Source organism: Carcharodon carcharias, chromosome 16, assembly GCF_017639515.1.
Source record: "Carcharodon carcharias isolate sCarCar2 chromosome 16, sCarCar2.pri, whole genome shotgun sequence".
In the NCBI taxonomy this organism is placed as follows: Eukaryota; Metazoa; Chordata; class Chondrichthyes; order Lamniformes; family Lamnidae; genus Carcharodon; species Carcharodon carcharias.
The window spans coordinates 101,879,011-101,906,663 of record NC_054482.1 but is presented as its reverse complement, the minus strand read 5'-3'; the positions used below and the strand labels follow the sequence as shown (position 1 = coordinate 101,906,663).

Here is a 27,653-nt window from a genome sequence, read left to right as displayed (position 1 = left end):
ACAGATTGATTAATTGAGGGGATTTAAAATCTTCCTTAAGTTTTCATGAATGAGAGTTTTTTTTCAACATCATATATATGATTCAGAGCTCCCGTAGATTATTCAAAGTCTAATTTTTTTCACCTCTACATGGTTCCTGAGGTTTTCCCCTAGTAGATACTGGTTGAGAGGCTATGGAGGTGGCATGGAGGGAATGAGATGGCATGGTGGTGGGATGAGGTCACGGAGGTATAGGGAATGGGTAGGGAAAGGGGAGAGGTGAGGGCTAAAGGCCTAATAGCCTTTTATAAAATGGACTGAAGTTTCAGAGAACTAAGGCAGGCCTTCTAATCAGCCCAACTGGCACTCGCCCACCTCCATGGCTGCCTCCAAACTGTCTCCGGAGGCAGTAGGCCTAACTTGAGCTTCCTGCCTTCATGGCAAAAATCTAGCCCTAAGAGTGGAAATTATTGTCAGTTCAATGATTCCTAATTGATTGCAGCCTGGGGTGATGTCAACAGTACACTCTCTCAGGATACACAGAATCACTGATACCAACTTCTGGATTTCTGTATTTCACCGTTGATGCAGGGACTCTAAATGTCAGTGTCCGCTTCAGAGGAGTAATGACAGCTAACGTTAATTATTTTGCCATCATTACTGCCACAAAATCCGGGCCATTATCCGACACACCAGAAGAAACCTATACTTTTGACTGCATCTATCAAATATATTTGACTAACAATGTAAAGATTGAAGATTCAGAATTGAGTTGCAAGAGGTGCTTTAGGTTTTCTGATATAGTAAACGAAAATACCTACCAATCCTTTGGACAAAACAGACTCTTCAGTCCTGCCATTAGAAGTTATATTATGCAGCCGGAAGAAAAAATAAGTTTTATAATTATAATAAAAATTTCACTCATCATAAAATATAAAAATCTTCACAATCTTCTAAAACCAGCAAACTCAATAATTAAGTTACTATGCTTGAAATATTCATGAAGATACAAGATATTAGCAAGGCAACTGAATTATATGATGTTAATGCAAAAATTTTCTGTTCTTTTCTTCAGTACAGATAATTTAGGGTCTTTGCCCATAAAGCATCAATAGGTCTAATGCAAAGTGCAGAAATATTGGAAAATATTTTACAAAAGCAAAATTCCGATTCTGATGAAGAGACATATGGACTCGAAATGTTAACTCTGTCTTCCTTTCCACAGATGCTGTCAGACCGGCTGAGTTTTTCCAGCAATTTTTGTTTTTGTTGGAAAATATATTTCTCAGTTTTCCTATTGGCAGTACAGATCAGGAAGGCCATAGTTTAGAACCCTGTGCTGGGTTAGCTAATTTCAGGCAGCTTGCTGTGTAAGGTACTAAAGTCTGCTTTAAAAAAAATTCCAGTGCCAATTACCATCCAACAACTTCTCCTGGAAGAGAGCAGGTGGGGACATCAGGGTCGGCAGAATTAGGTTAATCTGTGATTTCCCTTCATCCTTTTCCTCTGACAGCTCCATGCTCCAAGGTCCTGATGACACTAGGTTTGAGACAGTGGTCAACAGCATAATCCCGTCCCATGGTACAGTCAATGGGCTGAATTTTCATTCATGAGTCTCAGTCCTGCCATACCAAGGGAATGCAGGGCAGGAACTCTCAAATGTCAGCGCTGGGAACTACAGGATGATTTTCCAGGAGGCGGGCTCCCAAGTCAGAATGGCCAATAGCCAGCCCTCCATCAGTGAAAGAGCAGCAGCCCCACCATCAGAGGTGGGAGCTGCTGATGTAGGTAGGGTAACAAGAGGGCACCTCAAGATGGAGACATCCTGTGAAGAATTTTTCAAAAATTAAAAATAAAAAGTGGCCACAGCTGCCAGACTGTCATTGTGGAGAGAGAACCCCTCGATAGGATGTGCTGCAGCTGCAGTTGTAGCCGTCTGGCAATTGCAAAAAGAGGGTGGGAGACTAAACTCAATGCATCATCCCTGGCCTGCTGCCGGGAAGCCACCTCAATTCGTCAGCTGGACTTCGACCTCAGCACAGGGCCCACCTGCCTTCTGGAAAATTCCAGATGGCTTCTGAGAAATGTACTTGATGGGCAATTTAATTGGATACCCCCCCCCGCCAACTGGCATGCAGGTAGCAATCACCGCCATCTCCCACATCCTTGCGGTTCCAGCCTCAATGAAAACTGCCCAGGGGTGGGACCATGGTGACAGATTATGGGATCACCCACTTTCACATCCCATGGAAAATTCAGTCCAATGTCTTCAAGACAGAAGGGAAGAAATCAACTGGGAAAGAAAAGGGGATGGGTATCTCCTTTCATTTGGGCTATTACTTTAAAACCCATATAAAAAAAAAAGCTTTCAAATCACAATTAATTAGTTGCAATAATTCTTTGGATGTATTAACTTACCTACTTATTAGTGCAGCAATGTATTCCATGTTAAATAGAAGGAAGTATCCAGGGCTGCAAAGCAAAGTTTTCATTAAAAATATTACATTAATACTGTTTCTTTTAATGAAATACCATTCACATGTGATTCTGTGCAAATTACGATGCCTAGAAATGACCAAATATTAATTGTTCCTTTTCTGTATCATTTTAGTTTTCAAAATTTGAATTAAAAATCACAAATAAAAGATATTTTGTATTTCTGCTCTATGTCAGTGAGATTGCAATAGCATTATGAGCCCCTAGTCTTGTTGATTTGTTCATGTAACTATGTGATATCACAAACCAATTAAATCACCACAAAAATAGATGGAATCTTTTTTTTGTAAATTTGTACTTTTTTTTTCTGCTACACTACTTTGGTTTTGGTCATAGCCAGCATTCCAATTATTAGTCTCCAGCTGACAAACACATCTACCTATAGAATCCCAAGCAGCTGTGCTATGGCTTGCAGTGTAATAGCCAATCTCCCCCGTTTCACATTCCAGATAAATACTCTGTTTTCCAGTCTGCGTCCTTGTCATTTTGTAGAATGCCACTGGACATCAACTAGTGACACACAATAAATTGTTCCTTTTATAAATTATTAACTTTCTGGAATTTCACCCCCAACCCGACTAATGTTCTTTTGTCCCATCCTGAAGCTGCTGACTTCTTGCTGGGCAACAGAGTCCTGTCCCAAAGTGGAATATCATTCATGCATTAAATCTTGAAAATGAATAGTATTAGATCCAGAGTCACTTTCAATAGCCCTGTGATTGCCTGGCTGAGATCAACTATCTCAGCAGAGACTGGGGAAAGACCTGGAATACTCGGGTACTTAATAGATAATCTTGCTGAGCCACTGGAGAAGTTACTTTGATTGCATGACAGTCAACGGAAAGCAGTAAAATCCTGAAACTTGTTAGCAAGCAAACATTACCTTAGTGTCTGTTATCTATTCTGTCTTAAATGACCACATATTATTCCATGTTGATTTTTTTTTGCAATCAGATTCATAAATCTTTAATGCCACATCTAACAATGATGATCTAACAAAGTATTTTCTCTGAAGGCAATCAAACCTCTGTTATATCATTGCTCTTTGCATGTGACTCTCACAATGATCAATCTCTAGCTATTTTCTCCACTACGTGATCCACATACACAGATACTGATAAGCTCCATGAATCAGTTGGAGATGATTCGAACGGCGCTTATGGTTCTGTATTACTGCCAGCACTAGTCATAGTGATGTTAACTGTTCCTTGAGAATTATCAGCTGCAGCTGGTGCCCTTGGAATCTCTGTTCCCAGAATTTTCTTTCTCCGCAGATCACTAAGTACATCTTCCTTCATAATGAGAAACACACTGTTCCACATTCTATTTGAAATAATGTAATTGTTGGCTTCCTCATTGAAGAATCCTTCATCATTTGTACCCTTTACGTTGTTCTTGATTACAGTCTGTGTGTAATGAACATAATGACCACTGGTATTTATCTAATTCTGTATTTTGAAGTTATTCTACCTACTTAACCACCCTGCGTCAGTGAAGTTTCATTTTGGCACTAGAAAGAGCACAAAACTAATTGTGCCATTTAAAACAAAAAAGTCCTTGAGAGGACTGTGTGAAATCACAGCATCAGACCTTGCATTGTAAAATATAATTAATGTAACAAAATATTCTATAGTGCCTCACATAGAGTAAGGGCAGACCAAGCAGAAGAATGGATAAGGTTACCCGAATGAATGGTTGTTAAACAAAATAGATATAAGGAAGTTTTTAAAAAGAGAGAAGTTCCAAGTTGCTGGGGTGGGCCAGTGAGGAGGGCAGGTGGCAGTGGTTTGAGTTCCAGAGACAGCAGCTAGCTAACAATAGTTACAATTATTCTGAAGTTCACGTTACATTAAATCTCTGGAATACAGTGCAAAATAATGGGCCTTCACCTTTACACACCTGTAAACAGCTGGAAATTGGTCAATGCCGATATGCTGAACAAATAAGAGATATGCCAAGCTTGCCAGTGAATTTGTGGGGTATTTTACATCTTCTTTCAGAGGGTTAGTCTCTCGCAATGTCTTTCTGGACTGTAGCAACTGATGAACCATCAACACAGGAAGCGTCTCGCCCATTGCTAACAGGTAAACCTAGAAAGGAGGATAGCACTTATTTAAACATATATAAACTTCTCTGCCAAATTGATAAAATGGATTGGATGTATTAAATATTTGGTCCACAACCCTTGTCTTGAAAACATTCTTCTACAGAACTGCGCTGTAAAGTATAAATTATGCTGACTATACATTAATTTTTGACAGATTTTTGTAAATATGTGCTTCAGCATGTAACTACAAAGGGCTACTCTATTTACACATCCCATGAATGAATAAACAAAATTAAAAAGGTCAATGTTCACACATTGTTTTGATAGTGGCAGCGATGCTTGGGAATAGCAAGTCCAGACAACTGTGTATCATCAACATTAGTTATTCCATCAGCTGATTCTAGGGGGTTAAAGGAATGTTTCCAGAATGTTTTCACAACATCCTTTCTTTTCTTCAAACCTCTTGGGCAGAATTTAGCCCTCGATGGGCGGGCGGGCGGGCCCCACTGGCTCGGCAGTGGGTGGGTGGGCAGCCGAACTCTGCCCCCCAAAACGGGCCCTGCTGCCATTTTGAGTGGGCGGGCCAATTACGGCCCACCCAGCGGGCTGCTCAACAGGAAGCGCCTTGCGCGTCCTGCTCCGGGGGGTGGGGGGGAGAGAGATTCCCAACTGTCAAAGTGCACGAAGGAGTGCACTGCTCCCAGAGACTAAGTGCTGTCTCAGGGAGATTGGTGACAGTTTAAAAAACATCAAAAGTAGCAAGATGAGAAAATGATCAACATGTCCCCCTCATGTGACAATGTCACACAAGATGGGACATGTTAATAAATATTACAAAAACTTTATTAAAGATTTTTTAAACAGACATGAAACCTCATCCCGCCAGTGGATGAGGTTTCATGTTTTTTCTCCTTCCCGCCGGGGCTCCTGGCACTGTCCACCAACCTTAAGATTGGACAGGCAGGGCCTTTAATTAGCTTAATTATCCTGTCAATGGCCTTAATTGGCCATTGACAGGTCAGTGGGCGGACAGCTGATTTCACCCACCGCCTTCCTGAATACTTAAATGGGGCGGGATGACGTCGGGGGTTCCTCCCGATGTCATCCCGTGTCATTTTCCCGTCAGCGAGCGGGCCCCGCCCCCAAATCACCGACAGAAAAATTCTGGCCCTCCAAAACAATGGCTTTGGTCTTCCCAATATTTAGTCGGGAAGGAAGTTTTGCTCATTAAATACTGGTTGTCAGATAAGCAGCCTGACAATTTAGAGATTGAATGACATGGTAGTGAGGTAGAACTGGTGCTGTCAGCATACATCTGGAAACTGACCTTGTGGATTTGGATGATATCGCCAGAGGGCAGTATGTTGAGGAGAAAAAGGAAGCAGCTAATAAGTCCTTGGGAGACACCAAAGGTAATGGTGCAGCAGCATGAAGAGAAGCAATTGCAGGTTACTCTCTGGCTATAAGAACATAGGATCTATAAGAACAGGAATAGCTTATTTGGCCCCTCGAGTCTGCTCCGCCATTCAATAAGATCATGGCTGGTCTGATTGTGGTCTCAACTCAATTTCCCTGGCTATTCCCCAATAAATTTTGACTTCCTTGTAGATCAAAAAATCTGTCTAACTTAGCCTTGTATATATTCAATGACCCAGCCCCCACTGCTTGCTGAGGCAGAGAATTCCAAAGATTCGTGAGCCTTTCAGAATAAATTTTCTCATCTCGGTCTTAAATGGGAGACCCCTTATTCTGAAACTATGCCCAGAGTTCTAGATTCCCCCAAAAGGGGAAACATCCTCTCAGCATCTACTCTATCAAGCCCCCTAAGAATTTTATATATTTCAATAAGATCACCTTTCATTCTTCTAAAACTCCAATGAGTATTGGCCCAACCTGCTCAATCTTCCCTCATGAGACAACCCTTCATTCCAGGAAACAATCTGGTAAATGTTCTCTGAACTGCCTCTAATGCAAGTATATCCCTCCTCAAATAAGGAGACTAAAATTATACACAGTACTGTAAGTGTTGAATCACCAAGCCCGGTGCAGTTGTAGCAAGACTTTCCAACTTTTACACTACATCCTCCTTGCAATAAAAGCCAACCATTTGCCTTCCTAATTACTTGCTGTATCTGCATGCTAACTTTTTTTGATTCATATACTAGGAAACCCAGGCTCCTCTGTATCATAGCACTCTCCATTTAAATAATCTATTTTCTATTCTTCCTACCATGTGGACAACCTCGGATTTTCCCACATTATGCTCCATCTGCCAAATTTTTGCCCAATCATTCTGGAGACTCTCTGGGCCGGATTTTTCTGTCCCGACACAGGAAACCCATGTCAAGCAGATGGAAAAATAGGCAGGTGCTTCCCACATGCTCAAATCCTGCCCCTATTCCCATCTCTGGCAATTTGAATGGCGTGAGAAATGCAGCAGGTTGCACGCAGCAGTCCTGACCTTGCAGTGCCCCGTGCAGGGGTGGGCATTTTAGATCCCCTGCAATTTTGATGGAGTTGGGTTGGATTCTGAAGGCGATGTGGTGTCTTAAACCATGGGGAGTTGGTGACCAGTTGACAGATAAGTTCAAAGGATGTTGCCAACTTCACTTGTCATATTGAAGTGCTATATGATCAATTAAATATGTTTAATGCCGTGATTGATGATAGAACTTTGTTCTTAAATGGTAAGTGACCAATGAATTGACCACATTGTGAAAGTGCAAGTCCTCAAATGCAGAATATTATCCAATGGATAAAGTGGTCTTGTGCATTAAACAATAGTGGTATTCGTATTTGACTGTGTCAAATGTCCCCCATGATTTAATCCCTTCAGACGCCTGTTCTATTGCTTTAAAGCTTGAACAGATGGCTGATCTCCTTCAATGACTTCAAAGGTTTCAATGTATTCAGCTCTGGAGTTTTTCTTGATATACTTGTACAACAGAATCCAATTATGAGTGCCTAGCTGAGCTCCAAACCCCACTAATGGATTCAACTCAGCAGGGGCCATTCACATAGCTGTCAAGGGGACTGTAAGTTTGGTTATCTTGACAATTTTATGAGCTCTAATTAGCATAATGTTTCAAATAGCTTTTGAATGACTGTTGCTTATTGACACTTTTATGAGCATCTCAAAGAATTCCCAAAGATATTATAGGGCTTGAGAGTTCTGTATATAGTGCATACTCAGTGAGGTGGTATTTGGGGGGGGGGGGGGGGTGGTGAATGGGCATGGAGTGATATAGGGTGCATGGGGGTGAGGGTGCAGTAAGGAGTGGATGAGGGGGTGAGAGGTTAGGCTAAGGGGGGCCCCACATTCATCTACAGAACTGGACTTATGTTCCAGCACACAGGCAGGCTTTCTAACCTGCCCATCTCTGCAACTGCTCACCTTTGTTTCCACCTCTACCCTGCTTTGAGAAGTGGCAGCCCTGAATCTAGCCTCTCCCTGATTCTACAGGGTGAAAACTCAGGGGGCGGGCACAGCCACTAAGGAGGCAGGATTGCAAAGTCAGGACATGGTCCGACTCCCGATTCTCACCTCAAAGTGGAAAATGCAGACCTTTGTGTCCTCCTCGCAAATTGCTTTCCCTCCTATATTTGCAATGTAGCAAATCTGGTTACAATACACTTTATCCCTTCATCCAAGTTATTAATATAGATTGTAAATAGTTGATGCCCCACACTGTTCTTTGTGGCACCTCGCTAAAACCATAGAAAAGTTATAGCACAGAAAGAGGCCATTTAGCCCCTTGTGTCTGCGCCAGCCGAAAAATAAAAAATAACTAGCTATCCATTTTAATCCCACCTTCCAACACCTGGTCCCTAGCCTTGCAGGTTACAACACTTTAGATACAGACCCAGGTAACTTTTAAATGAGTTGAGGGTTTCTGCCTCCACCACCAAACCAGGCAGTGAATTCCAAACGCCCACCACCCTCTGGGTGAACAAGTTTTTCCTCATGTCCCCACTAATCCTTCCACCAATCACCTTAAATCTGTGCCCCCTGATAACTGACCTCTACTAGGAGAAACAGGGTACCCCTGTCTATTCTATCTAGGCCCCTCAATTTTGTACACCTCAATCAGGTCACCCCTCAGCCTCCTCAGTTCCAAGGAAAACAACCCCAGCCTATCCAATCTTTCCTCATAGCTGCAATTTTCAAGCCCTGGCAACATTCTTGTAAATCTCCCTGTACTCTCACCAGAACAATTATGTCCTTCCTGTAGTGTGGTGACCAGAACTGTACACAAAATTCCTGTTGCCTAACCAGCATTTTTATACAGTTCCATCATTACGTCTCTGCTTTTGTATTCTATATCTTATCCAATAAAGGAAAGGATTCCATATGCTTTCTTTACCACCTTATCCATCTGTCCTGCCACCTTCAGGGACCTGTGGACATGCACACCAAGGACTCTCATTCCTCTACCCCTCCCAATATTCTTACATTTATTGTGTATTCCCTAACTTTGTTTGCCCTCTCCAAATGCATTACCTCACACTTGTCTGGATTGAATTCCATCTGCCACTTTTCCACCCACTCGACCAAACCATTGATATCACTCTGGAGACAACAGCTATCCTTTTCACTATAAACTATACTGCCAATTCTTGTGTCATCTGCAAACTTCCCAATCATGTCACCCACATTTAAGTCCAAATCATTAATATATACAACAAACAGCGAGGGACCCAACACCGAGCCCTGCGGAATGCCACTGGAAACCATTTTCCATTCGCAAAAATATGCAACAACGTTGCCCTTTGTTTCCTGTCACTGAGCCAAATTTGAATCCAACTCACCATATTTCCCAGTATCCCATGGGCTTTTACTTTTCTGACCAGACTGCCATGTGGGACCTTGTCAAACGCCTTACTAAAGTCCATGTAGGCAACATCCACTGCACTATTCTCATCAATCCTCCTTGCTACTTACTCAAAAAATGTAATTAAATTAGTAAGACATGGCCTTCCCCTAACAAAACCATGCCGACTATCCCTGATTAATCTGTTCCTTTCTAAATGACAGTTTATCCTGTCTCTCAGAATTGATCCTAATAATTTGCCCACCACAGAAGTCAGACTGACTGGCCTATAATTATTTGCTCAATCCCTCGCACCCTTTTTAAATAATGGTACAACGTTTGCAGACCTCCGATTCTCTGGTACCTCACCAATATCTAGTGAGGATTGGAAAATGATCCTCAGAGCATCTGCTATTTCCTCCCTGGCTTCCTTTAACAACCAGGTATACAATCCATCTGGCCCGGTTGACTTATCCACCTTCAAGGACGTCAGTCCCTCCAATACATCCTCTCTCACTATGCTTATTTTATCTAATATTTCACACTCCTCTTTAATTAGAATATCTGCTTCATCACTCTCCTTAGTGAAGACAGAGAACCCTGCCCACATCTTCAGCATCAGAGCACAAGTTACCATATACAACTCTGATCAGCCCTACCCTTTCCTTATGCTCCTGCTCTTATGTACTGGTAAAATATCTTTGGGTTTTCTTTGATTTTACCTGCCAATATTTTTTCATATCCTCTCTGCTTTCCTAATTACCTTTTTTTCACTTCATCCCTACACTTTCTATAATTTAGGCTTTCTACAGTATTAAGTTTTTTGTGACTGTCATAAGCTTTATTTTTCTGCTTTATCTTATCTTGTATACTTCTAGATAACCAGGAGGTTCTAGATTGGGCTGTATAGCCCTTTCTCTTTTTGGGGATATATATACACTGCGACTGTAGAATCTCACTTTAGAATGCCTCCCACTAGTCTGTCACTGATTTCCCTTCAGTGTAACCAATCCACTTTCACCAGATCACCTTTCAGATTCATAAAATTTGTCTTTCCCCAATTTAGAACTTTTACTCCTGTTCTATCTTTATCCTTTTCCATATTTATATTAAATCTAACTGCATTATGGTCACTTTCTCCAAAACGGTCACCCACTGCTATTTTGTCCACTTGCCCAGCTTCATTTCCTGATACTAAATCTAGAATTGGATTCTCTCACTAGTTACAGTTTGCCAACCTGAATATGACTCTGTTCGATGTTAGTCAATCCTCCATCCATGCTAATATATCACCCCCAACACTATGAGTTATCTTGTGTAGTACCCTTTTCTGTGGCACCTTATCAAATGCCTTTTCAAAAACCAAAAATAGACTACATCTACTGGTTTCCCTTTATCCACCCTGCTTTTTATATCCGAAAAGAACTCTAATAGATTTTCAAACATGGTTTCCCTTAAAAAACCATGTTGACTCTGCCTGATTATATTATGTATTCCTTAATAATGGATTCTGGGATTTTACGAATGACAGATGTTAGGTTAACTGGCTTATAGTTTCCTGCTTTCTGTCTCCTTCCTCTCTCAATTATTATATTTGCAGTTTTCCAATCCACTGGGACCTTCCCAGAATCAAAGGAATTTTGGAAGATTACAACCAATGCATCCACTTTCTCTGTAGACGCTTCTTTTAAAACTTGAGGATGATGGCCATCAAGTCCAGGGACGTGTCAGCCTTTAGGCTCACTGATTTTCCTAGCACTTTTTTCTGAAGTGGTAGTGATTGTTTCAAGTTTCTCCTTCCCTTTTGCCCTTCAGTTTCTACTTTTCTTGGAATGCTTTTAGTGTCTTCTACCATGAAGATAGATGCAAAATACTTGTTCAGTCTCTGCCATTTCCTTGTTTCCCATTATTAGTTCCCCAGTCTCATTCTCTAAGTGACCAACAGTTAGTTCAGCTACTCTCTTCCTTTTTACATGCTTGTAGAAGCTCTTACTGTCTGTTTTTTATATTTCTTTCTAGTTTACTGTCATTTTCTAATTTCTCCCTTTTTTAAAAAAAATCATCCTTGGCTGGTTTCTAAATTTTTTCCAAACTTCTGGCCTATCACTAATCTTCACAGCATTGTAATCCTTTTCATTCAATTTGATACCATCTTTAACTTCCTTAGTTAGTCATGGACTTTTCATCCTTTTAGGTCCTTTCTTTCTCAATGGAATATATATTTGTTGAAAGTTATGAAATATCTCACATGTCTGTCACTGCAGATCTAATGTCTTAACTGCTAACCTACTTTCCCAATGTACTTTAGTCAACTCTGTCTTTATACTTTTGTAATTGCCTTTATTTAAATTGAAGGTAATAGTTTCAAAACCAAATTTCTCACCCTCAAACTGAATGTGAAAGTCTATCATGTTATGATCACTCTTCCCTGCAAGATTCTTCAACATGAGATCATTAAATTGATCCTGTCTCATTACACATTACCAGATCTAAAATAGACTGTTTCCTGATTGGTTCCACATTGTATTGTTCTAAGAAACTGTCCTGAATACACTTTATGAACTCGTCCTCAAGGCTATCTTTGCCACTTTGATTTGTCCAATCTATATAAGATTAAAATCACCCACAATTATTGCAGAACCTCTCACAAGCCCCCATTGTTTCTTGATATAAACTCTGTCCTGCAGTAGCTACTGTTAGAGACCCTCTCAACTACTCCCACTTGTAGCTCCTTTCCCTTGCTATTTCTTATCTCCACCCAAACTGATTCTATATCTTGATCTTCCAAATCAAGATCATTTTTCACTACTGTATTGATTGCATCCTTTATTAATAGAGCTAACCCACATCTTTTCCTTTCTCCCTATCCTTTCAAAATGTCAAATACCCTTGAATATTCAGCCTTGGTCACCTTGCAACCATGGCCGGGATTTTCCAGACCCACCCGCAGCAGGAATCATCAAGGGCAGGACTGGAAAATTTGGAGAGCAGCCAAAAGTCCAGTGACTTCGGGCAGGAACTGTTGGTCCTACCAGCAAACTTTCATATGAAACCCATTTATTTCTATTTGTACCATCAATTCATTTATCTTGCTCTGAATGCTGTGTGCATTCAGATAAAGAGCCTTTAATTCTGTCTTTTTACTATTTTTCACTACTCTGATCCTATTTGCTGCTGCACTCCTATGTTTGCACACTATGTCCCTTCCTGTTACATTCTGGTTATCATTAACCACACTGCTACCTTGCCCTTTGCCTTGTTCTTTCTCTTGAACTTTCCAAATCTCCCCTCATGGACAAGATGAGCTCACAGAGGACATGAGGGAGATAGGGGAGGAATTAGAGAGTGATGCTAGTTTAGGGCTAGGGCAAGGGGAACTTAGAGGGAGTCTGATCAGATAGGCTGGGGAAAGGGAACAAAGCAGCAAAGGCAGCTTATCAGATGATCTCAGTCACACTGACTAAGAAGTCCATGAGTGAAATTCAAAGAACTTTTCAATGCAATCTACTTTCACAACTGTGATTAGAGGAATTGGCTAATTTTATTGATGCAATTAGACGTAATATCTAATCCATTATAATGATGCATGATAAAACATGAAATTGGACAAGAACCATAAAAAAAAATATGAATTAAACACCATAAATTATTTAATTTAGAATTAATTTAATCAGAATGTAGAACCTTCACCAAAGCAGCAGATCAAGACGATACCACTAAGGAAATACAATGGCGTGGGCAAATCAAGCTTACCAGAATTTCAGTAGCAAAAGTTCTTAATGAATTGTCCTCAATCTCTCCAGTTAATGGATGTAACTGTGCTGTCAGCAGTGGGTATTCCAAACTTTTCATGCAACTACATCAATGGTTAAAAATATTAATTAGGCAGCACACACATTAATTTTGCTGACAAAAGCTCTTAGGTTAAAAAAATGTAGATCACAGAAATGAAAACTAAGTACCTACAATTTCAGAAGTTCCTCCTTTAGCTCATTACAGGAAGGGTTTCTCTTAGATTTTGTTGCTTGATTCACTTCATCCACAAAAGGTTTAATAAAAGAGATAACAGCCATACAACACTTGCAAAGCTCATATTCATCCTGCTTACGTTGCTCATTAGTATAAGGTACAGGTAGTTGGGAGAGTTGGCTTTGAATGGTTGCAAGAGACAGTCCGACAGAATATGCTTTTTTATGTTTCATTTTTATAAGCACTGGAAAAACAAGTTTTATGGAGTTAAATCCAAGAAATCAAGTAAAATCTCCTTAAAGATACAATTTATCATGAGAAAAGATTTTTACTACACTAATATTCCATACCTGCAGAATACCAGAACATATTAAAAACCTAAGTCAGTTTGCAACTTAACAAAAACTAGTCAAGCCAAATGTTGCCTAAGCAATTTGTTTAATTAAAAGCAGGTTGGTCTTCTAAGAAAAAAATTCAATTAACTTGATATTTTCCCTTGATTACAAGTAGTGTCAGCTTCGGATCAGGTCTTAGATATTTATCATCACTTTGTATGTTTAGTATAGAATCACATGAATACTTTTAAAATAAAAATAAAGGTTTCTAAAGGTCCTGAAACAAAAGATGAACTCTGCTTCTGCAAAGCATTCTGGTAACAATTTGTTTATTTAAAGACAGCACAAATAAAGCAAACAGTATAGTAAAGTATACATCCCATTGACTCTAGTTTTGCTAGGGCTCCTAAATGCCATATTCGGTCAAATGCTATCTTGATGTCAAGGGCAGTCACTATCATCTTATGCAGCTTCTGACCGCATTAGTGTCTTGGTTCAAACATGGACAAAAGAGCTGAAATCCAGAGGTTAAGTGAGAGCAAACTCCTGCAGTGATGTCGTGGATCTGGAGTCAATGGGAATTAGGGGGAAAACTCTCCGCTGGTTGGAGTCATACTTAGCACAAAGGAAGATGGTTGTGGCTGTTGGAGGTCAATTATCTCAGTTCTAGGGCATCACTGCAGGGATTCTTCAGGATAGTGTCCTAGGCCCAACCATCTTCAGCTGCTTCATCAGTGACCTTCCTCCCATCATAAAAGTCAGAAGTGGGCATGTTCGCTGATGATTGCACAACATTCAGCATCATTCACAACTCTTCAGATGCTGAAGCAGTCCATGTCCAAATGCAGCAAGACCTGGACAATATCCAGGCTTAGGCTGACAAGTGGCATGTAACACACACACCACACAAGTGCCAGGCAATGACCATCTCCAACAAGAGAGGGTCTAACCATTGCCCCTTGACATTCACTGGCATTACTATTGCTGAATCCACCACTATCAACCTCCTGGGGGGTTACCATTGACAACTCTGTGGCTATAAGAGCAGGTCAGAGGCTAGGAATCCTATGGCAAGTAACTCATCTCCTGACTCCCCCAAGCCTGCCCATCATCTACAAAGCACAAGCCAGGAGTGTGATAGAATACTCTCCAATTAACTGGATGATTGCAGCTCCAACAACCCTCAAGAAGACTGACACCATCCAGGACAAAGCAGCCCACTTGATTGGCACCCCAACCACAAATATTCGCTGCCTCCACCATCAAACAGTGGCAGCAGTGTGTACCATCTATAAGATGCAGAATCTCACCAAGGCTCCTTAGGCAGCACCTTCCAAACCCACAACCACTACCATCTAGAAGGACAAGGGCAGCAGACGCATGGGAATACCACCAGCTGGAAGTTCCCTTCCAAGTCATTCACCATCCTGACTTGGAAATATTTCGCTGTCCCTTCACTGTTGTTGGGTCAAAATCCTGGAACTTTCTCCCTGACAGCACTGTGGGTGTACCTACACAACAGGAGCTGCAGCAGTGCAAGAAGACAGCTCACCACCACCACCACCTCAAACGCAATTAGGGATGGGCTATAAATGCTGACCTAGCCAGCAACGCCCACAGCCCATAAATGAATTTAAAAAAAGACCACAAGCGGCAGGTAGCTTGTTAGGTTAATTAAGAGGTCAGTCAATGCCACTGAATTTGCTAGTCTTCGGTAAAGTTAACTCATATGGATATGAAACTTCAAATTACCTGTCTGAAGTGGCTGCAGGAGCAATAAGATCGTTTTAGATATGTTATTTCCAAAAGCTTCCTCAATCTGTTCAAGTAAACCCACCAGGAGTTCCTTTGGGTTGCTTATCTAAAAGGAAAAAACATAAGATTGTGAAGCAAATTTATATCATTTCGCGACATGCCAATTTGACTTCCAGAGTAAGATAAAAAGTTTTTGTGGCTTTTATTTTTTTTGAATACCTAACTGTAATACAGTATATTTGTTGTATTTGCCACATGATTCATGTTTGAGAATTATCATTCAATCATGCCTCCAGATAGAATTTTCATACCATAAATCTGCCGGTCACTGAATTAGCTGGTTAATTACAGCTAGATAGAGCTTCATAAGCCCCAGCTCCCCATCAGCTCGCCTACAGCATCAGCAATTTTCTCTGAGGGAAAGCCACAGGTGATGCACTAGTGTATTTATTACTCAGTGTATTATATAAGAAAAGGTAAAGTCTATTAAAGAAGGAACTTCTTTATATAGCACTTTTCACAACTTCAGGACCGCTCAGAGTGCTTCACACTCATCAAAGTATATTTTGAAATGTTATTACTCTAGAAATGTAGGAAATGCAGTGGACAATTTATACACAACAAGCTCGCACAAGCCAGCAATGTGACAATTGCCAGATAATATTTTAGTGATGTTGGTTAAGGGATAAAAATTGATCAGGACATTGAGGAAAACCCCCCTGCGACGGGATCTTCTTAACATCAAAGTAAAAGGGCAGACAGGGCTTTGGTTTAATCTGAAAGATGGCACCTCTGACAAGTATAATATATTGCAGATAGATATTCCAAAAAATTAAAAGCCACAAAAACTTTGATATCTTCTTCCCCAGGTTGAATTAGCTGGTCACAAAATGACATCCGTTAATACTGTGCTTAAATGTCAGCCAGGAATTATGTGTCAAGTGAGGCTTAAACCCAAAAGTTTCTGACTTGGAGGCAAGAGTTTTACCGCTGAGTGAAAGCTTTAAAATATCAATTTAGCTCATCTGGTCGAACTAGAGTTTGATGGTCGTTGCCTCAAGCTGCACTCCAAGACCGTAATCCCAATCTAAGGTGGTGTTTCGGCTGGTTACTGAGGGACTACAGCTTTGTCAGGTGTTCATTATTAAGTCAATGTTCCCTCAGCCTACTTGGATGGATGTAAAAGATCTCATGGTACAAATTGTAGAAGAGTAGATTTCTCCCAGTGTCCTAACATTTTTCTCATGATCAGCAACACCAAAAATAGATTAAGTGGTTATTCACCCATTTATTGTTAATTCTGGGATCTTGTATTGTGCAAATTAACTAGTACCTTTGTTTATGTAACAACTAATTGTACTTCAAAATTAATTTATTTGTTGTAAAGGGCTTTCAGATATCTTAACGTGAGAAGATTATTTCTTTCTTAAAGTACGTAACAAATGCAAGAAGCTTTGCACTCTGTTTTATGGTTATTTCTCTAATATAGGCACTTACCTGTACTACATGGTCTAGTATTTTTAAGCAGTTGTCCCTGTACTCAGTTACTTGTTTGTCTTTCAAAGCACAACTGACAATAGGGCCAATAAAATTCCAGCCCATGCAGATAACAAAGTCCTGTAAGATATTAAACAAGAGCAAGGTAAAGAAACAGAAAATGGAATGGTAAATTAAATGGGTCAATACATATAGATGCTGCGTTGATTTCTTCACAAAATACTCGTTTAAAAGACGGAAATTTGTCCTGCCAAGGAGCAGTTACTACAACATCATCACAATGGGCTGTTGGATCTTTTCAAAAGAAACTGGGTTAAACCATTTAACTGAGAAGTTGTACACTTCATTTTCAACTCCACGTCACAAGGTTGTGGGTTCAGGCTATATTCAAGGTCTTCTTGAATACAACCTCGGCTATAACTTCAGTGAGCTGTGGGAAGTGTTACATTGACTGAGTTATTGTTTCGTAGAGAAGTTAAGCTGAGCCCATATCAGCAAACATCATGAAAATACAAATTAACTACCTATTCATCTGTTTTTCTCTCCACAGATGCTGTCAGACCTGCTGAGTTTTTCCAGCATTTTCTGTTTCTCTTATGTATTCATCTAATTTGCTGTTTTAAAGACTTATTGGTGCAGAAACTGTCTGCTGCATTTCAATATATAGATCCCAAAGAATTATTTAACCAGATGGTCTATAATGGGCGATAGAAAGATAGAACGTGTTCCTAATTAAAAATGTTGCTGTTCTGAATGCTAAAGTCAAGTAACTGGCTTGGTGCTTTTAAGTTATTTGCGCTACATGAAAGTAGTTGATTTAGAAGTATAAAGTTACAAAGTAACTAGAGCTATACCTTGAGTGCCCTACCATCCATTCTTAATTAGCACATTCGTTTAGATAATATCACCAACTTTAACTTTAACACCTATGTGTTCTATTGTACTATTGTCGTTGACATCTTTTGATGATCTGCTTCTATCACTGCTTGTTTGTCCCTACAACCACACCCCCCACCTCCACCTCTCTGTCTCTCTATCTCTCCGCCCCCCACACACACACCTTAAACCAGCTTATATTTCAGCTCTTTCCTGGACTCGAACTCAAGTTCTGTCGAAGGGTCATGAGGACTCGAAACGTCAACTCTTTTCTTCTCCGCCGATGCTGCCAGACCTGCTGAGTTTTTCCAGGTAATTGTTTTTGTTTTGTAGTTACAAAGTAAGTTGTTTATCCATGTTGCTGACCAAGTTACTTATTGACTTATTGAAGGCAAGACGATTAATAGTATATTTGTATAAAACAGAGTATGCATGTTAAAATTGCAGGAGCACCTTGTTTTTTTCATCTTGTAGAATTTCCAAAAGTTTAGCTGCATGCCCTTCTTCCAGGCATTGACAGGCTGCTGCTTGAAATATACCGTGATCTTCTTCTTTAAACTCTGTTTCGGGTAGGCCTCGCTAAAATGAATAAAACAGCCTTTTTAATCCACATATAGTGCAAAATAATTTCAGACAATTTTAATTGATGTTACCTAAAGTAAAACATCTGTATATAGCATTACAGTAGTCAACCACAGTATAACTATAAATCTCATGACTACAATTTAATAATTTTTAATAAACTAACAAGATTTCCTCCTTAGAGGGAACTGGGTCCATGACAATAATTACTCAACTTCGATTACATCAAAAAACATGATTAGGCACCTTGCAGTTCATTTACAAATTTTCTTAAAATTAATTTGGATGTGGGTGTCGCTGGCTGGGCCAGCATTTATTGCCCATCCTTAATATTTAATTACATTATTTAATTTACATTAACATTTCATGAAATACTACAGCAAAATCAAATCATGCTTTTGTAGGCACCTGTCTAATTGACTAAGGGCCAGTTTTTACCAAGTTGGGGAGGCTCTGCAGGCCTTTAAAAATGGCAGGGGGTTCCAAATGTGGAAGTCCTGCCACCATTTCCAACAGGGGAAAGGGGATGGGGCATGATTCACACAAGAGGGAAACCTGAACTCAGAAGGGCCGTTTGAAATAAGAGCCAAGTTCAAACAGACCCCCTTTTAGCTGTTGCAAGGGCCTTAACCCACAGTTTGGGAGTCACAAATTGATAGAGTAGATGTAAAAGCTCTTGATAGTGTGGTAGTGTCTATTTAAACTTCTGATCTGAGTTCTTTTTAAATCCCCTGCTCTTTAAACTTAAAAAAAAGACCGTGGCTGTCACAGAGTTAATAAAAATCCCTGAACGACTTTGGTTGACAAACCGGTTGCTGCAGGCTAGAAAAAACAGTAGCATCTGGTTGTGCAGTATCAATAGAACATTTGTTGACAAGGGCTTTTATTATGTCATTATGAATGATTGGCTGAGTTTCAAATGCTACAATTATCTCAGCAGGGGCTCTGAGCTCAGTTTTATTGACAGTTTAAAGAGGCTATTAAAGGATTAACTGTTTGTGTTGTGGGGTCTGAATAGAAGTTTGTTTTTATGAAAGATTAACCACTTGATATTTAAAAGCTTTGAATGGATTCTATTAAAGTTTTTCCACTATCACATCAGTGAGATCTGTAGTAGATTGTTCTAAGTTTATTTTTCCACCTCCACATGGCTCCTGAAGTCTGCCCATGGTGGATACTGGTTGAATGGCTATGGAGATGGCATGGAGGGTATGAGGGGCCAGGGGGTGCAGGTGGGGGCATGAATTGGCATGGAGGGTATGAGGGGGCATAGGGGTGGGTAGGGGTGTGAGAAGTGAGGGCTAGAGAGCCTAAAAGCTTCTGATAAAATCTGGGGTAAAGTCCCAGAGAACCGAGACTGTTGGCGCTAACCAGCCTATCTTGGCACTTGTTGCCCCCGTGACCACCTATGTTCTGCTTCTAGGGTTGGCGGGCCCAGCTCCAACCCATACCTGGTCCCCCACCCCACACACCCAGACTCGCATGACTCAGAGTATTTTTCACTGAGGTGGATCCAGCAAATTGGAAATTTCCTGATTTGAGCTACCTGCCGCCAGCCTTAAATGTCTGCTAAGATGGAATGTCTGTGTTATTACTGTAAAAATAAAGCTGCTGAAGGCTTTGGTGTCTCACCAACTGAGACTCACTTTTCAAATCTGGTAATAGTTAGGATTGTTAAACAGTAAACATTGTGGGTCAACACTCACAGAATTGCTGTATTGTCATCTCTACAGTGCAATTGTTAATTTTTGCTGCATATGAATGGCAACATAATGAAAAGATAATAAAAGCTGCCAGTACTTACACATCGCTCAATTACTCCTTCCAGTTCTTCTAAAGCCATTTAGCTGCTGTTTTCTACTAGCACTTAGAACTGGAATATATGGGAAAAACAGGCATTAAGTTTGAAGAAGGAAAGTGAACAGAAACCTCTCTGCAATTACATTATCCATGATCATTAAGTATTTTAAGAGTCATTCCACCAACCGCTCAGTTGATAAATTAACTACCCACTATGAAACTGAGTCATACGACCAGAAATATCTGAGATTTGAAAATATCCTAAATTATTTCATTTCAACTGAGACAGTGGTGTGGGCACGCCAACTTACTGAGGCTTGGGCTGGGGCATGTGTGAAAATTCAGGGTTCCCACTCTGTACTTACATCAGTTTTAATTTCAAACCCCAGCTGTATGGATAGCATCCTCCAGCATAACCTCAGCTAATATCAGACAACTTATATACACCAGAATTTCCATTCTTCAGTTGTCTGGCTTTAGTAACATAACATACGATGTTTACCCATCAGGGAGATAATTTGACTCCAATATCAAGTTAGCTTTCATTTTGGCTGATCAGATTGAAAATAACAGGAGTCATTGGGGCAGTTTGTAATTGGTGCAGGCCTACAGTATATGTCAATGTTTATCCAGTAAGTAGCTGAACCATAGAAACTAGAAAGGTCCCAGGTTCAATTCCTAGTTTGTGGCAAGGTGACTGAGATCAACTAACTGCACAGACTAGGAATCAAACACTACAATTGGTTGGGGCTTTCCTGGGTCTACTCAGTACGTAAATGGGTCGAATTTCAGCCAGAGTTTCAGTTCCTGATTGCTACTCAGTAATCACTTCTGAAAGTATTTTTTAATTCACTCTTGGGATGTGGGCGTCACTGGCAAGGCCATCCCTAATTAACACTGAGAAGGTGGTGGTGAGTTACCTACTTGAACCACTGCAGTCCATGTGGTGTAGGAATACCAGAGTGCTGTTAGGGAGGGAGCTCCAGGATTTTGACCCAGTATTGATGAAGAAATAGTGAAGCATTTCTAAATCAGGATGTTGTGTGATTTGGAGCGGAACTCATAGGTAGTGGTGGTTCCAAGCACCAACTGCCCTTGTTCCTGTAGGCAGTAGATGTTATGGTTTTGAGAGCTAATGCACTGCACCTTGTAGATGGAGCCATATTGGTGGAGTGAATGTTTAAGGTGGTGATGGGGTGGTAATCAAGTAGGCTACTTTGTCCTGGACGGTATCAAGCTTTGCGTTGTTGTAGCTGCATTCGTCCAGCCAAATAGAGAATATTCCACCACGTTCCTGACGCATGTCTTGTAGGTGCTTTGGAAAGTCAAGAGGTGAGACACTCACCACCGAATACCTAATCTCTGACTGAATCTTGTAATCACAGTGTTTATATGGCTGGTCCATTAAGTTTTGGTCAATGGTGAACTCCCTACTTGCAGATGTTGACAGTGGGGGATTAGGTAATGGTAATACCATTTTTTTAATGCCAAGCAGAGACGGTTAGATTCCCTTGTTGGAGATAGTCATTGCCTGGCACTTCTTTGCCACAAATGTTACTTGCCACATCTGCACGTGGTATGAGGTGAGCACAGAGATGGGGGGGAAATGGTCCTCTACGTGGGCTGTGCCCCACAGGCCACTTTCTGGTTGTTAGGCGCACAGTCAGTTTCATCTATAACAAAAACAGAATTACCTGGAAAAACTCAGCAGGTCTGGCAGCATCGGCGGAGAAGAAAAGAGTTGACGTTTCGAGTCCTCATGACCCTTCGACAGAACTCATCTATGGTTGGTTTCACCAGGAACTAAATCTAATGTCTGTAGAAATCACCTGTGTGTGATTAATACGAAGGACAGCTCAGATAAAGAGCATAGTTAGTCCTCCAGCCCTTCTGAAAATCAAAACTTTCCAGACTGGAGGGTTAAAGAAGCAAAATAAGCCAAGGAAATTTAAAGGGATAAGCTAAATCTTCCCAGTTTTCAAGGTTTGGAGGAGGGTAAGGATGGGAGTCAGGACAAAAAGGATGAGGATGAGAACAATGGGGAGGAGTTTCTTATATAAACAAAAACTGCGGCTGGAGATGTGAAATAAAAATAGAAAGTGCTGGAAAAATTCAGTAAGTCTGGCAGCATCTGTGGAGATAAACAGAGTTAATGTTTTGAACAGAGTGTCATATTGGACCCGAAATGTTGGGCAGAATTTTCCCCTTCTTGCAGGGGTGTGGGGTTTTGATGAGCTGGCGCGTGTGGGCGTACTTCCGATTGACACCTCCCAGTCAGAGGCACGACACCATTTTACATGGGCAGGCCAGCTGGCCATTAACAGGTCAGCGGGCGCACAGCTGATTTTGCTGCGCCCCCACCTTCTTGAAAAATTAAATGGGGCGGGGTGACGTCAGGAGTTCCACCGGATGTCATTTTATGCGTCAGCAAGTGGGCCCCACGCCACCCCCCCCCCCCCCCCCCCCCCCCCCCCCCCCGCCACCCCCAGCTCGCCAATGGTAAAATCCTGCCCGTTAACTCTGTTTCTCTTTCCACAAATGCTGCCAGACCTGCTGAGCAGCTTCTTATGTTTGGGAGCCTGAAAGGGTTCTTGCTTTATGGTTAGGGTTTATACTTTTGTATGGGATTCTTGCAATTTGTGTATGAATTTCAATTTTCTGTGTATCAGGACTCATAATTCTGCAAAATCATTCAACCCATTCTTGCTTGGATGTGACACCCTGCCTTCAGCTCTAAGTTTGGGTGCCCTGCTATACTTGGGAGTCGAGGGATATTTTTGGGCAGAGCAGGAGCATTATTCTGTATCTATCTTTAGTACCTGTTTCATACTGTAAATCAGGCAAAAAAATTGGAGGAAAAATTCCATTTCCCACCATGGCACTGCTTCATTTTAATGAGTAAGACAATGGATAACAAAGCTTTAGCCAGCAATATTTATTAATTGCAGTGGAAAATTCTTAATATATTCAGCTGTGCTTCATCTGTTCACATAGACACCCTCCCCCAAAAACAAAACACACATGGAGTGCAGTTTTGCCACACAGATGGCAGTGTGATATTTGATCCTGGCTCAGATAGCTCAAGTTGCCAAACTCTTTGTGGTACAGAATGTAGAGATGAAAAAAACTATTTTGACATTGTTACTGGAAATGTTTGGCAAATCTGTTCAATTCAATTTACCTTTTTCTTTGCTCTTGTTAAACCTAGGTTCTTAAACTTGGCAATAAGTAAGGATTGCTGGGATCAGCAGCTCTGGATTAGAACATAAGAAATAAGAGCAGGAGTAGGCCATTTGGCCCCTCAAGCCTGCCCCGTCATTCAATAAGATCATGGCTGATTTGCCCCAGGCCCCAACTCCTCTTTCATGCCAGCTCCTCATAGCCCTCAACTCCCTGATACTTCAAGAATCTATCTACCTCTTCATTAAATACTTTGTGAAGTAGCCTCCACAACTCTCTGGGGTAGAGAATTCCAGACATTCACTACCCCCTGAGAGAAGAAATCCATTTGCATCTCAGTTTTAAATGAGTGTCCCCTTATTCTGTACCTATGTTCCCTAGTTCAAAATTTCCCCACTAGTGGAAACATCTTCTCAACATCTACTCTGTCAAGCTCCCTCAGAATCTTGTACATATCAATAAGATCACCCCTTAGTCTTCTAAACTCTAATGAATAAAGGCCTAGCCTGTTTAACCATTCTTGATAATTCAACCTTTTCATCCCTGGAGTCAGCCTAGCGATTCTCTTTTGAAGTGCCTCCAATGCCAGTATATCCTTTCTTAAATACAGGGACCAAAACTGTACACAGTACTCCAAGCGTGGTTTCACCAACACCCTGTACAGTTGTAACAAGACTTCCCTATTTTTAAACTCCAATCCCGTAGCAATACAGGCCAAAACTCCATTTGCCTTCTTAATCACTTGCTGCACTTGCATGCTAACTTTTTGTGTTTCATGCACAAGAACACCCAGATCCCTCTGTGCTGCACTTCTTTGGAGTCTCTCTCTCTCCATTTAAATAATAGTCTGCCTTCTGATTCTTCCTACCAATGTGCATGACCTCACACTTTCCTCATCACAACATGCTTTCCCGCTTATTTTTGATCCTAAACTGACTCCAAATTGTACCTTCTTTGATAAAGTTGGTTCAGGATTTAACAGTGCACCTTCCTGCCATTCCAGGGCACATCCTAGCGGTTGGGAATACTTTTGAAATACAAGTGCATTTACCAACAGGCAAGATCAGCCAACTCATGCACTAACTTATTTTTCTCATAGTTCAGTGTGGCGCATTTCGCAAATGTGCCACTCTGCACTCTCAATTGCAATTTTTTTTTTCGGCTATGCAACCAAATAAACAGTTAAGTTCGTGAAATCCCGGAATTCCACAGGAAACAAGACTCGGGTCAAGGTTAGGTGTGAGGCCACATCCGTGTCATGTTTTGAAAAGGTCAGTTCAGTTTGAAGGTCTGCCCATCATCTTGACAATTATGTCTTGTTTTGTCTTTCATCTGTCCTCATTCTGAGGGTTGACTGCACTATGAACAATCTTTCTCCACTGCCCTCACTGCTTGTCCCATAGAGGACGGTCCACATTCTAATATTACCCATCCTCACCATAATGGGTCTTGCCAATAATTTGACAATTGCACCCAATGAACCCCAAAGTGAGCGAAGAAAAATGAATCTTGTTTTTGAATTGTCAGATTGGTGGCAACTGAAAGGGCTCACACTGAAAACCTGCCAACAGTTGCTTTGAATTGCGTGAAAAAATATTTTCCTTCACCACCTCAACCTTGAGTGGGAAGAGGAAATCACTTTGCTATTGGTCATGGAGTGAGATTTTGGATAAGGGAGTGAGGGGCAGATTGCAAACACACGTGCGAATTAAAACCAAGGGAGTTGCATGTATTTTCAAAGCCAGAACACACCTCAATATAATTTTAATGGACTGGGTGGATTTACGATTGCAGTAAGATTGGATGGGACACCTACAAGCAATTCAACACCCCCCCTAACCGCCCCCCCCCCGATCCATCTCAGAAAGCTGAACACTCAATCAATAAATTATGCGCTCAGCCCCTCCCCCACTGTTCTACAACACGAGCACACATGCCGCCCGCTGACGGTTGGGTTTAAACGGGAACGTTCCGTTCCATTCCCTTCCCCCACCCATCCGCTTACCTCCTCAGCGCAGCTGCGCAACACCACCTCTCCTGCGCGCGCATTCTCACGCAACATTACGCTCAGGGGCGGGACTTTCCAGGATCACGTGGTACTCCGGGGAACACGCCCCCCCCCCCCCCCCCGCCGCCAGGTAAACTGTCAAAACTCACAAGTTGACACAACATTATGCTGCATTTAAAAATTGTCCTTCCCTTTGTACTGGATCAGGAGCTTTCGAACGCAGTCACAACCAGCTATTCACAATATATATCAATAATTTAGGTGATGGAATCAAATGTAAAATTTCCAAATTTGCTGATGACACAAAAGTAGGTGGGAATGAGAGTGCTGAGGAGGATGTAAAGAGGCTTCAAGAGGATTTAGACAAGCTGAGTGAGTGGGCAAATGCATGGCGGATGCAGTATAATGTGGATAAGTGTGAAGTTATCCACTTCATTAGGAAAAACAGAATGACGGAGTATTATTTCAATGGTAAGTGCTGGAAAAACTCAGCAGATCTGACAGCATCTGTGGAGTGAGAAACAGTTGACGTTTCGAGTCCGTATGACTCTTCTTTAAAGCGGACGTAGGGACCACTTGAGAGCAGTCATACGGACTCAAAAGGTCAACTCTGTTTCTCTCTCCTCAGATGCTGTCAGACCTGCTGAGTTTTTACAGCATTTTCCGTTTTTGTTTCAGAATTCCAGCATCTGCAGTATTTTGCTATTATTTAAATGGTGATAGATTGGGATACGTTGATGTACAAAAGGACCTGGGTGTCCTTGTACACCAATCACTGAAAGCAAGCATATAGGTGCAGCAAGCAGTTAGGAAGGCAAATGGTATGTTGGCCTTCATTGCGAAAGGATTTGAGTGCAGGAGCAAGGATGTTTTACTGCATCTGTACAGGTGAGACTTGGAGTATTGTGTGCAGTTTTGATCTCCTTACTTAAGAAAGGATATACTTGCCATAGAGAAAGTGTAGCAAAGGTTCTCCAGACTGATTTCTGGGATATCAGGATTGTCGTATGAGGAGATATAGGGTCGACTAGGCCTATATTCACTGGAGTTTAGAAGAATGAGAAGGGACCTCATTGAAACATAAAATTCTGACAGGGTTGGACAGACTGGTTGCAGGGTGATGTTTCCCCTGGCTGGGGAGTCTAGAGCAAGGGGTCACAGTCTGAGGATACGGGGTAGGCCATTCAAGACTGAGATGAGGAGAAATTTCTTCACTCAGAGCGTGGTGAACCTGTGGAATTCTCAAACACTGAAGGCTATGGAGGCCAAGTCATTGAATATATTTAAGAAGGAAATAGATAGATTTCTAGACACTAAAGGCATCAAGGGGTATGGAGAGAGAGGGGGAGAATGGCATTGAGATAGAGGATCAGCCGTGATCATATTGAATAACAGAGCCGGCTCAAAGGGCCAAATGACCTCCTCCTATTTTCTGTACTTCTATCCTTATTTTACTATTGTCAAACTAAGGGTTGGCAGTGCGTCAGGATTGATATTTGTGTAATAGATGTAAACCTATTTTTGGGGGATCAGTTAGCTCAGTTGGCTGGACAGCTGGTTTGCAATGCAGAGTGACACCAACAGCCTTGGTTCAATTTCCATACCAGCTAAGTTCATCCATGAAGGCCCTACCTTCTCAACCTCACCCCTCACCTGAGGCGTGGTAACACTCAGGTTAAACTCACCACCAGTGGTCTCTCTCTAATGAGAGGGCAGCCTCTGGAACTACAGTGACTTTCACTTTCAAACCTATTTAAAAGATGTACAATTGTGTTCATTTTCCTGTATTAAATATCAAAAGAAGGATTTAGACAATTTGGGTGAGTGAGCAAATACATGGCAGATGCAATATAATGTGGATAAGTGTGAAGTTATCCATTTCGGTAGGAAAAACAAAATGGTAGAGTATTATTTAAATGGTAAATGCTGGAAAAACTCAGCAGATCTGACAGCATCTGTGGAGATGCTGTCTATAACTATAACTTCAGACAGGATTGTTTTCAAAAGATCTAGAAGTTGTTACATGTAGAATAATGATAAAGTTAAGTTATAGCAGATTGAGGGCTTCCTTAATTGATCAAGGGGTAAGTACTCTGCCTAACTTGATATTGAAACCTCTAATTCTGGATATAGAGATGGGGTGCACCATAGACCAAAACTTCAATGTTCTGGCTGTGTATCGCAATATTCTTATATGCCTCTTTAGTTATTTTTTCATTCATGTCACTTTTAAAGCTTCCCTGTGCAAATTCTATTTATTTTGTTTGCAGTGACTGCATTGCAAAAATAAATAATTTTGCTGTGAAGCAATTTGGGAC

General features: G+C 41.1%; 1 protein-coding gene across 4 annotated transcripts in view; it reads right to left on the bottom strand.

Moving 5' to 3' along the window:
* The window catches only part of glmna (glomulin, FKBP associated protein a), a 92,138-nt gene extending 66,742 nt beyond the window's left edge, over window positions 1-25,396 (bottom strand). For all 4 annotated transcript variants that reach the window (XM_041208846.1, XM_041208847.1, XM_041208845.1 and 1 more), the window contains exons 1-10: window positions 25,333-25,396; window positions 20,152-20,220; window positions 18,219-18,344; window positions 16,890-17,009; window positions 15,390-15,498; window positions 13,300-13,546; window positions 13,087-13,189; window positions 4,375-4,565; window positions 2,398-2,451; window positions 801-831 (exon numbers count right to left, since the gene is read on the bottom strand). In XM_041208846.1, the coding sequence (XP_041064780.1) occupies window positions 801-831; window positions 2,398-2,451; window positions 4,375-4,565; window positions 13,087-13,189; window positions 13,300-13,546; window positions 15,390-15,498; window positions 16,890-17,009; window positions 18,219-18,344; window positions 20,152-20,190 (1,020 nt within the window). In that variant the 5' untranslated portion in view covers window positions 20,191-20,220; window positions 25,333-25,396. The remainder of the gene's footprint in view (window positions 1-800; window positions 832-2,397; window positions 2,452-4,374; window positions 4,566-13,086; window positions 13,190-13,299; window positions 13,547-15,389; window positions 15,499-16,889; window positions 17,010-18,218; window positions 18,345-20,151; window positions 20,221-25,332) is intronic.
* Between the last annotated feature and the right edge of the window lie 2,257 nt (window positions 25,397-27,653).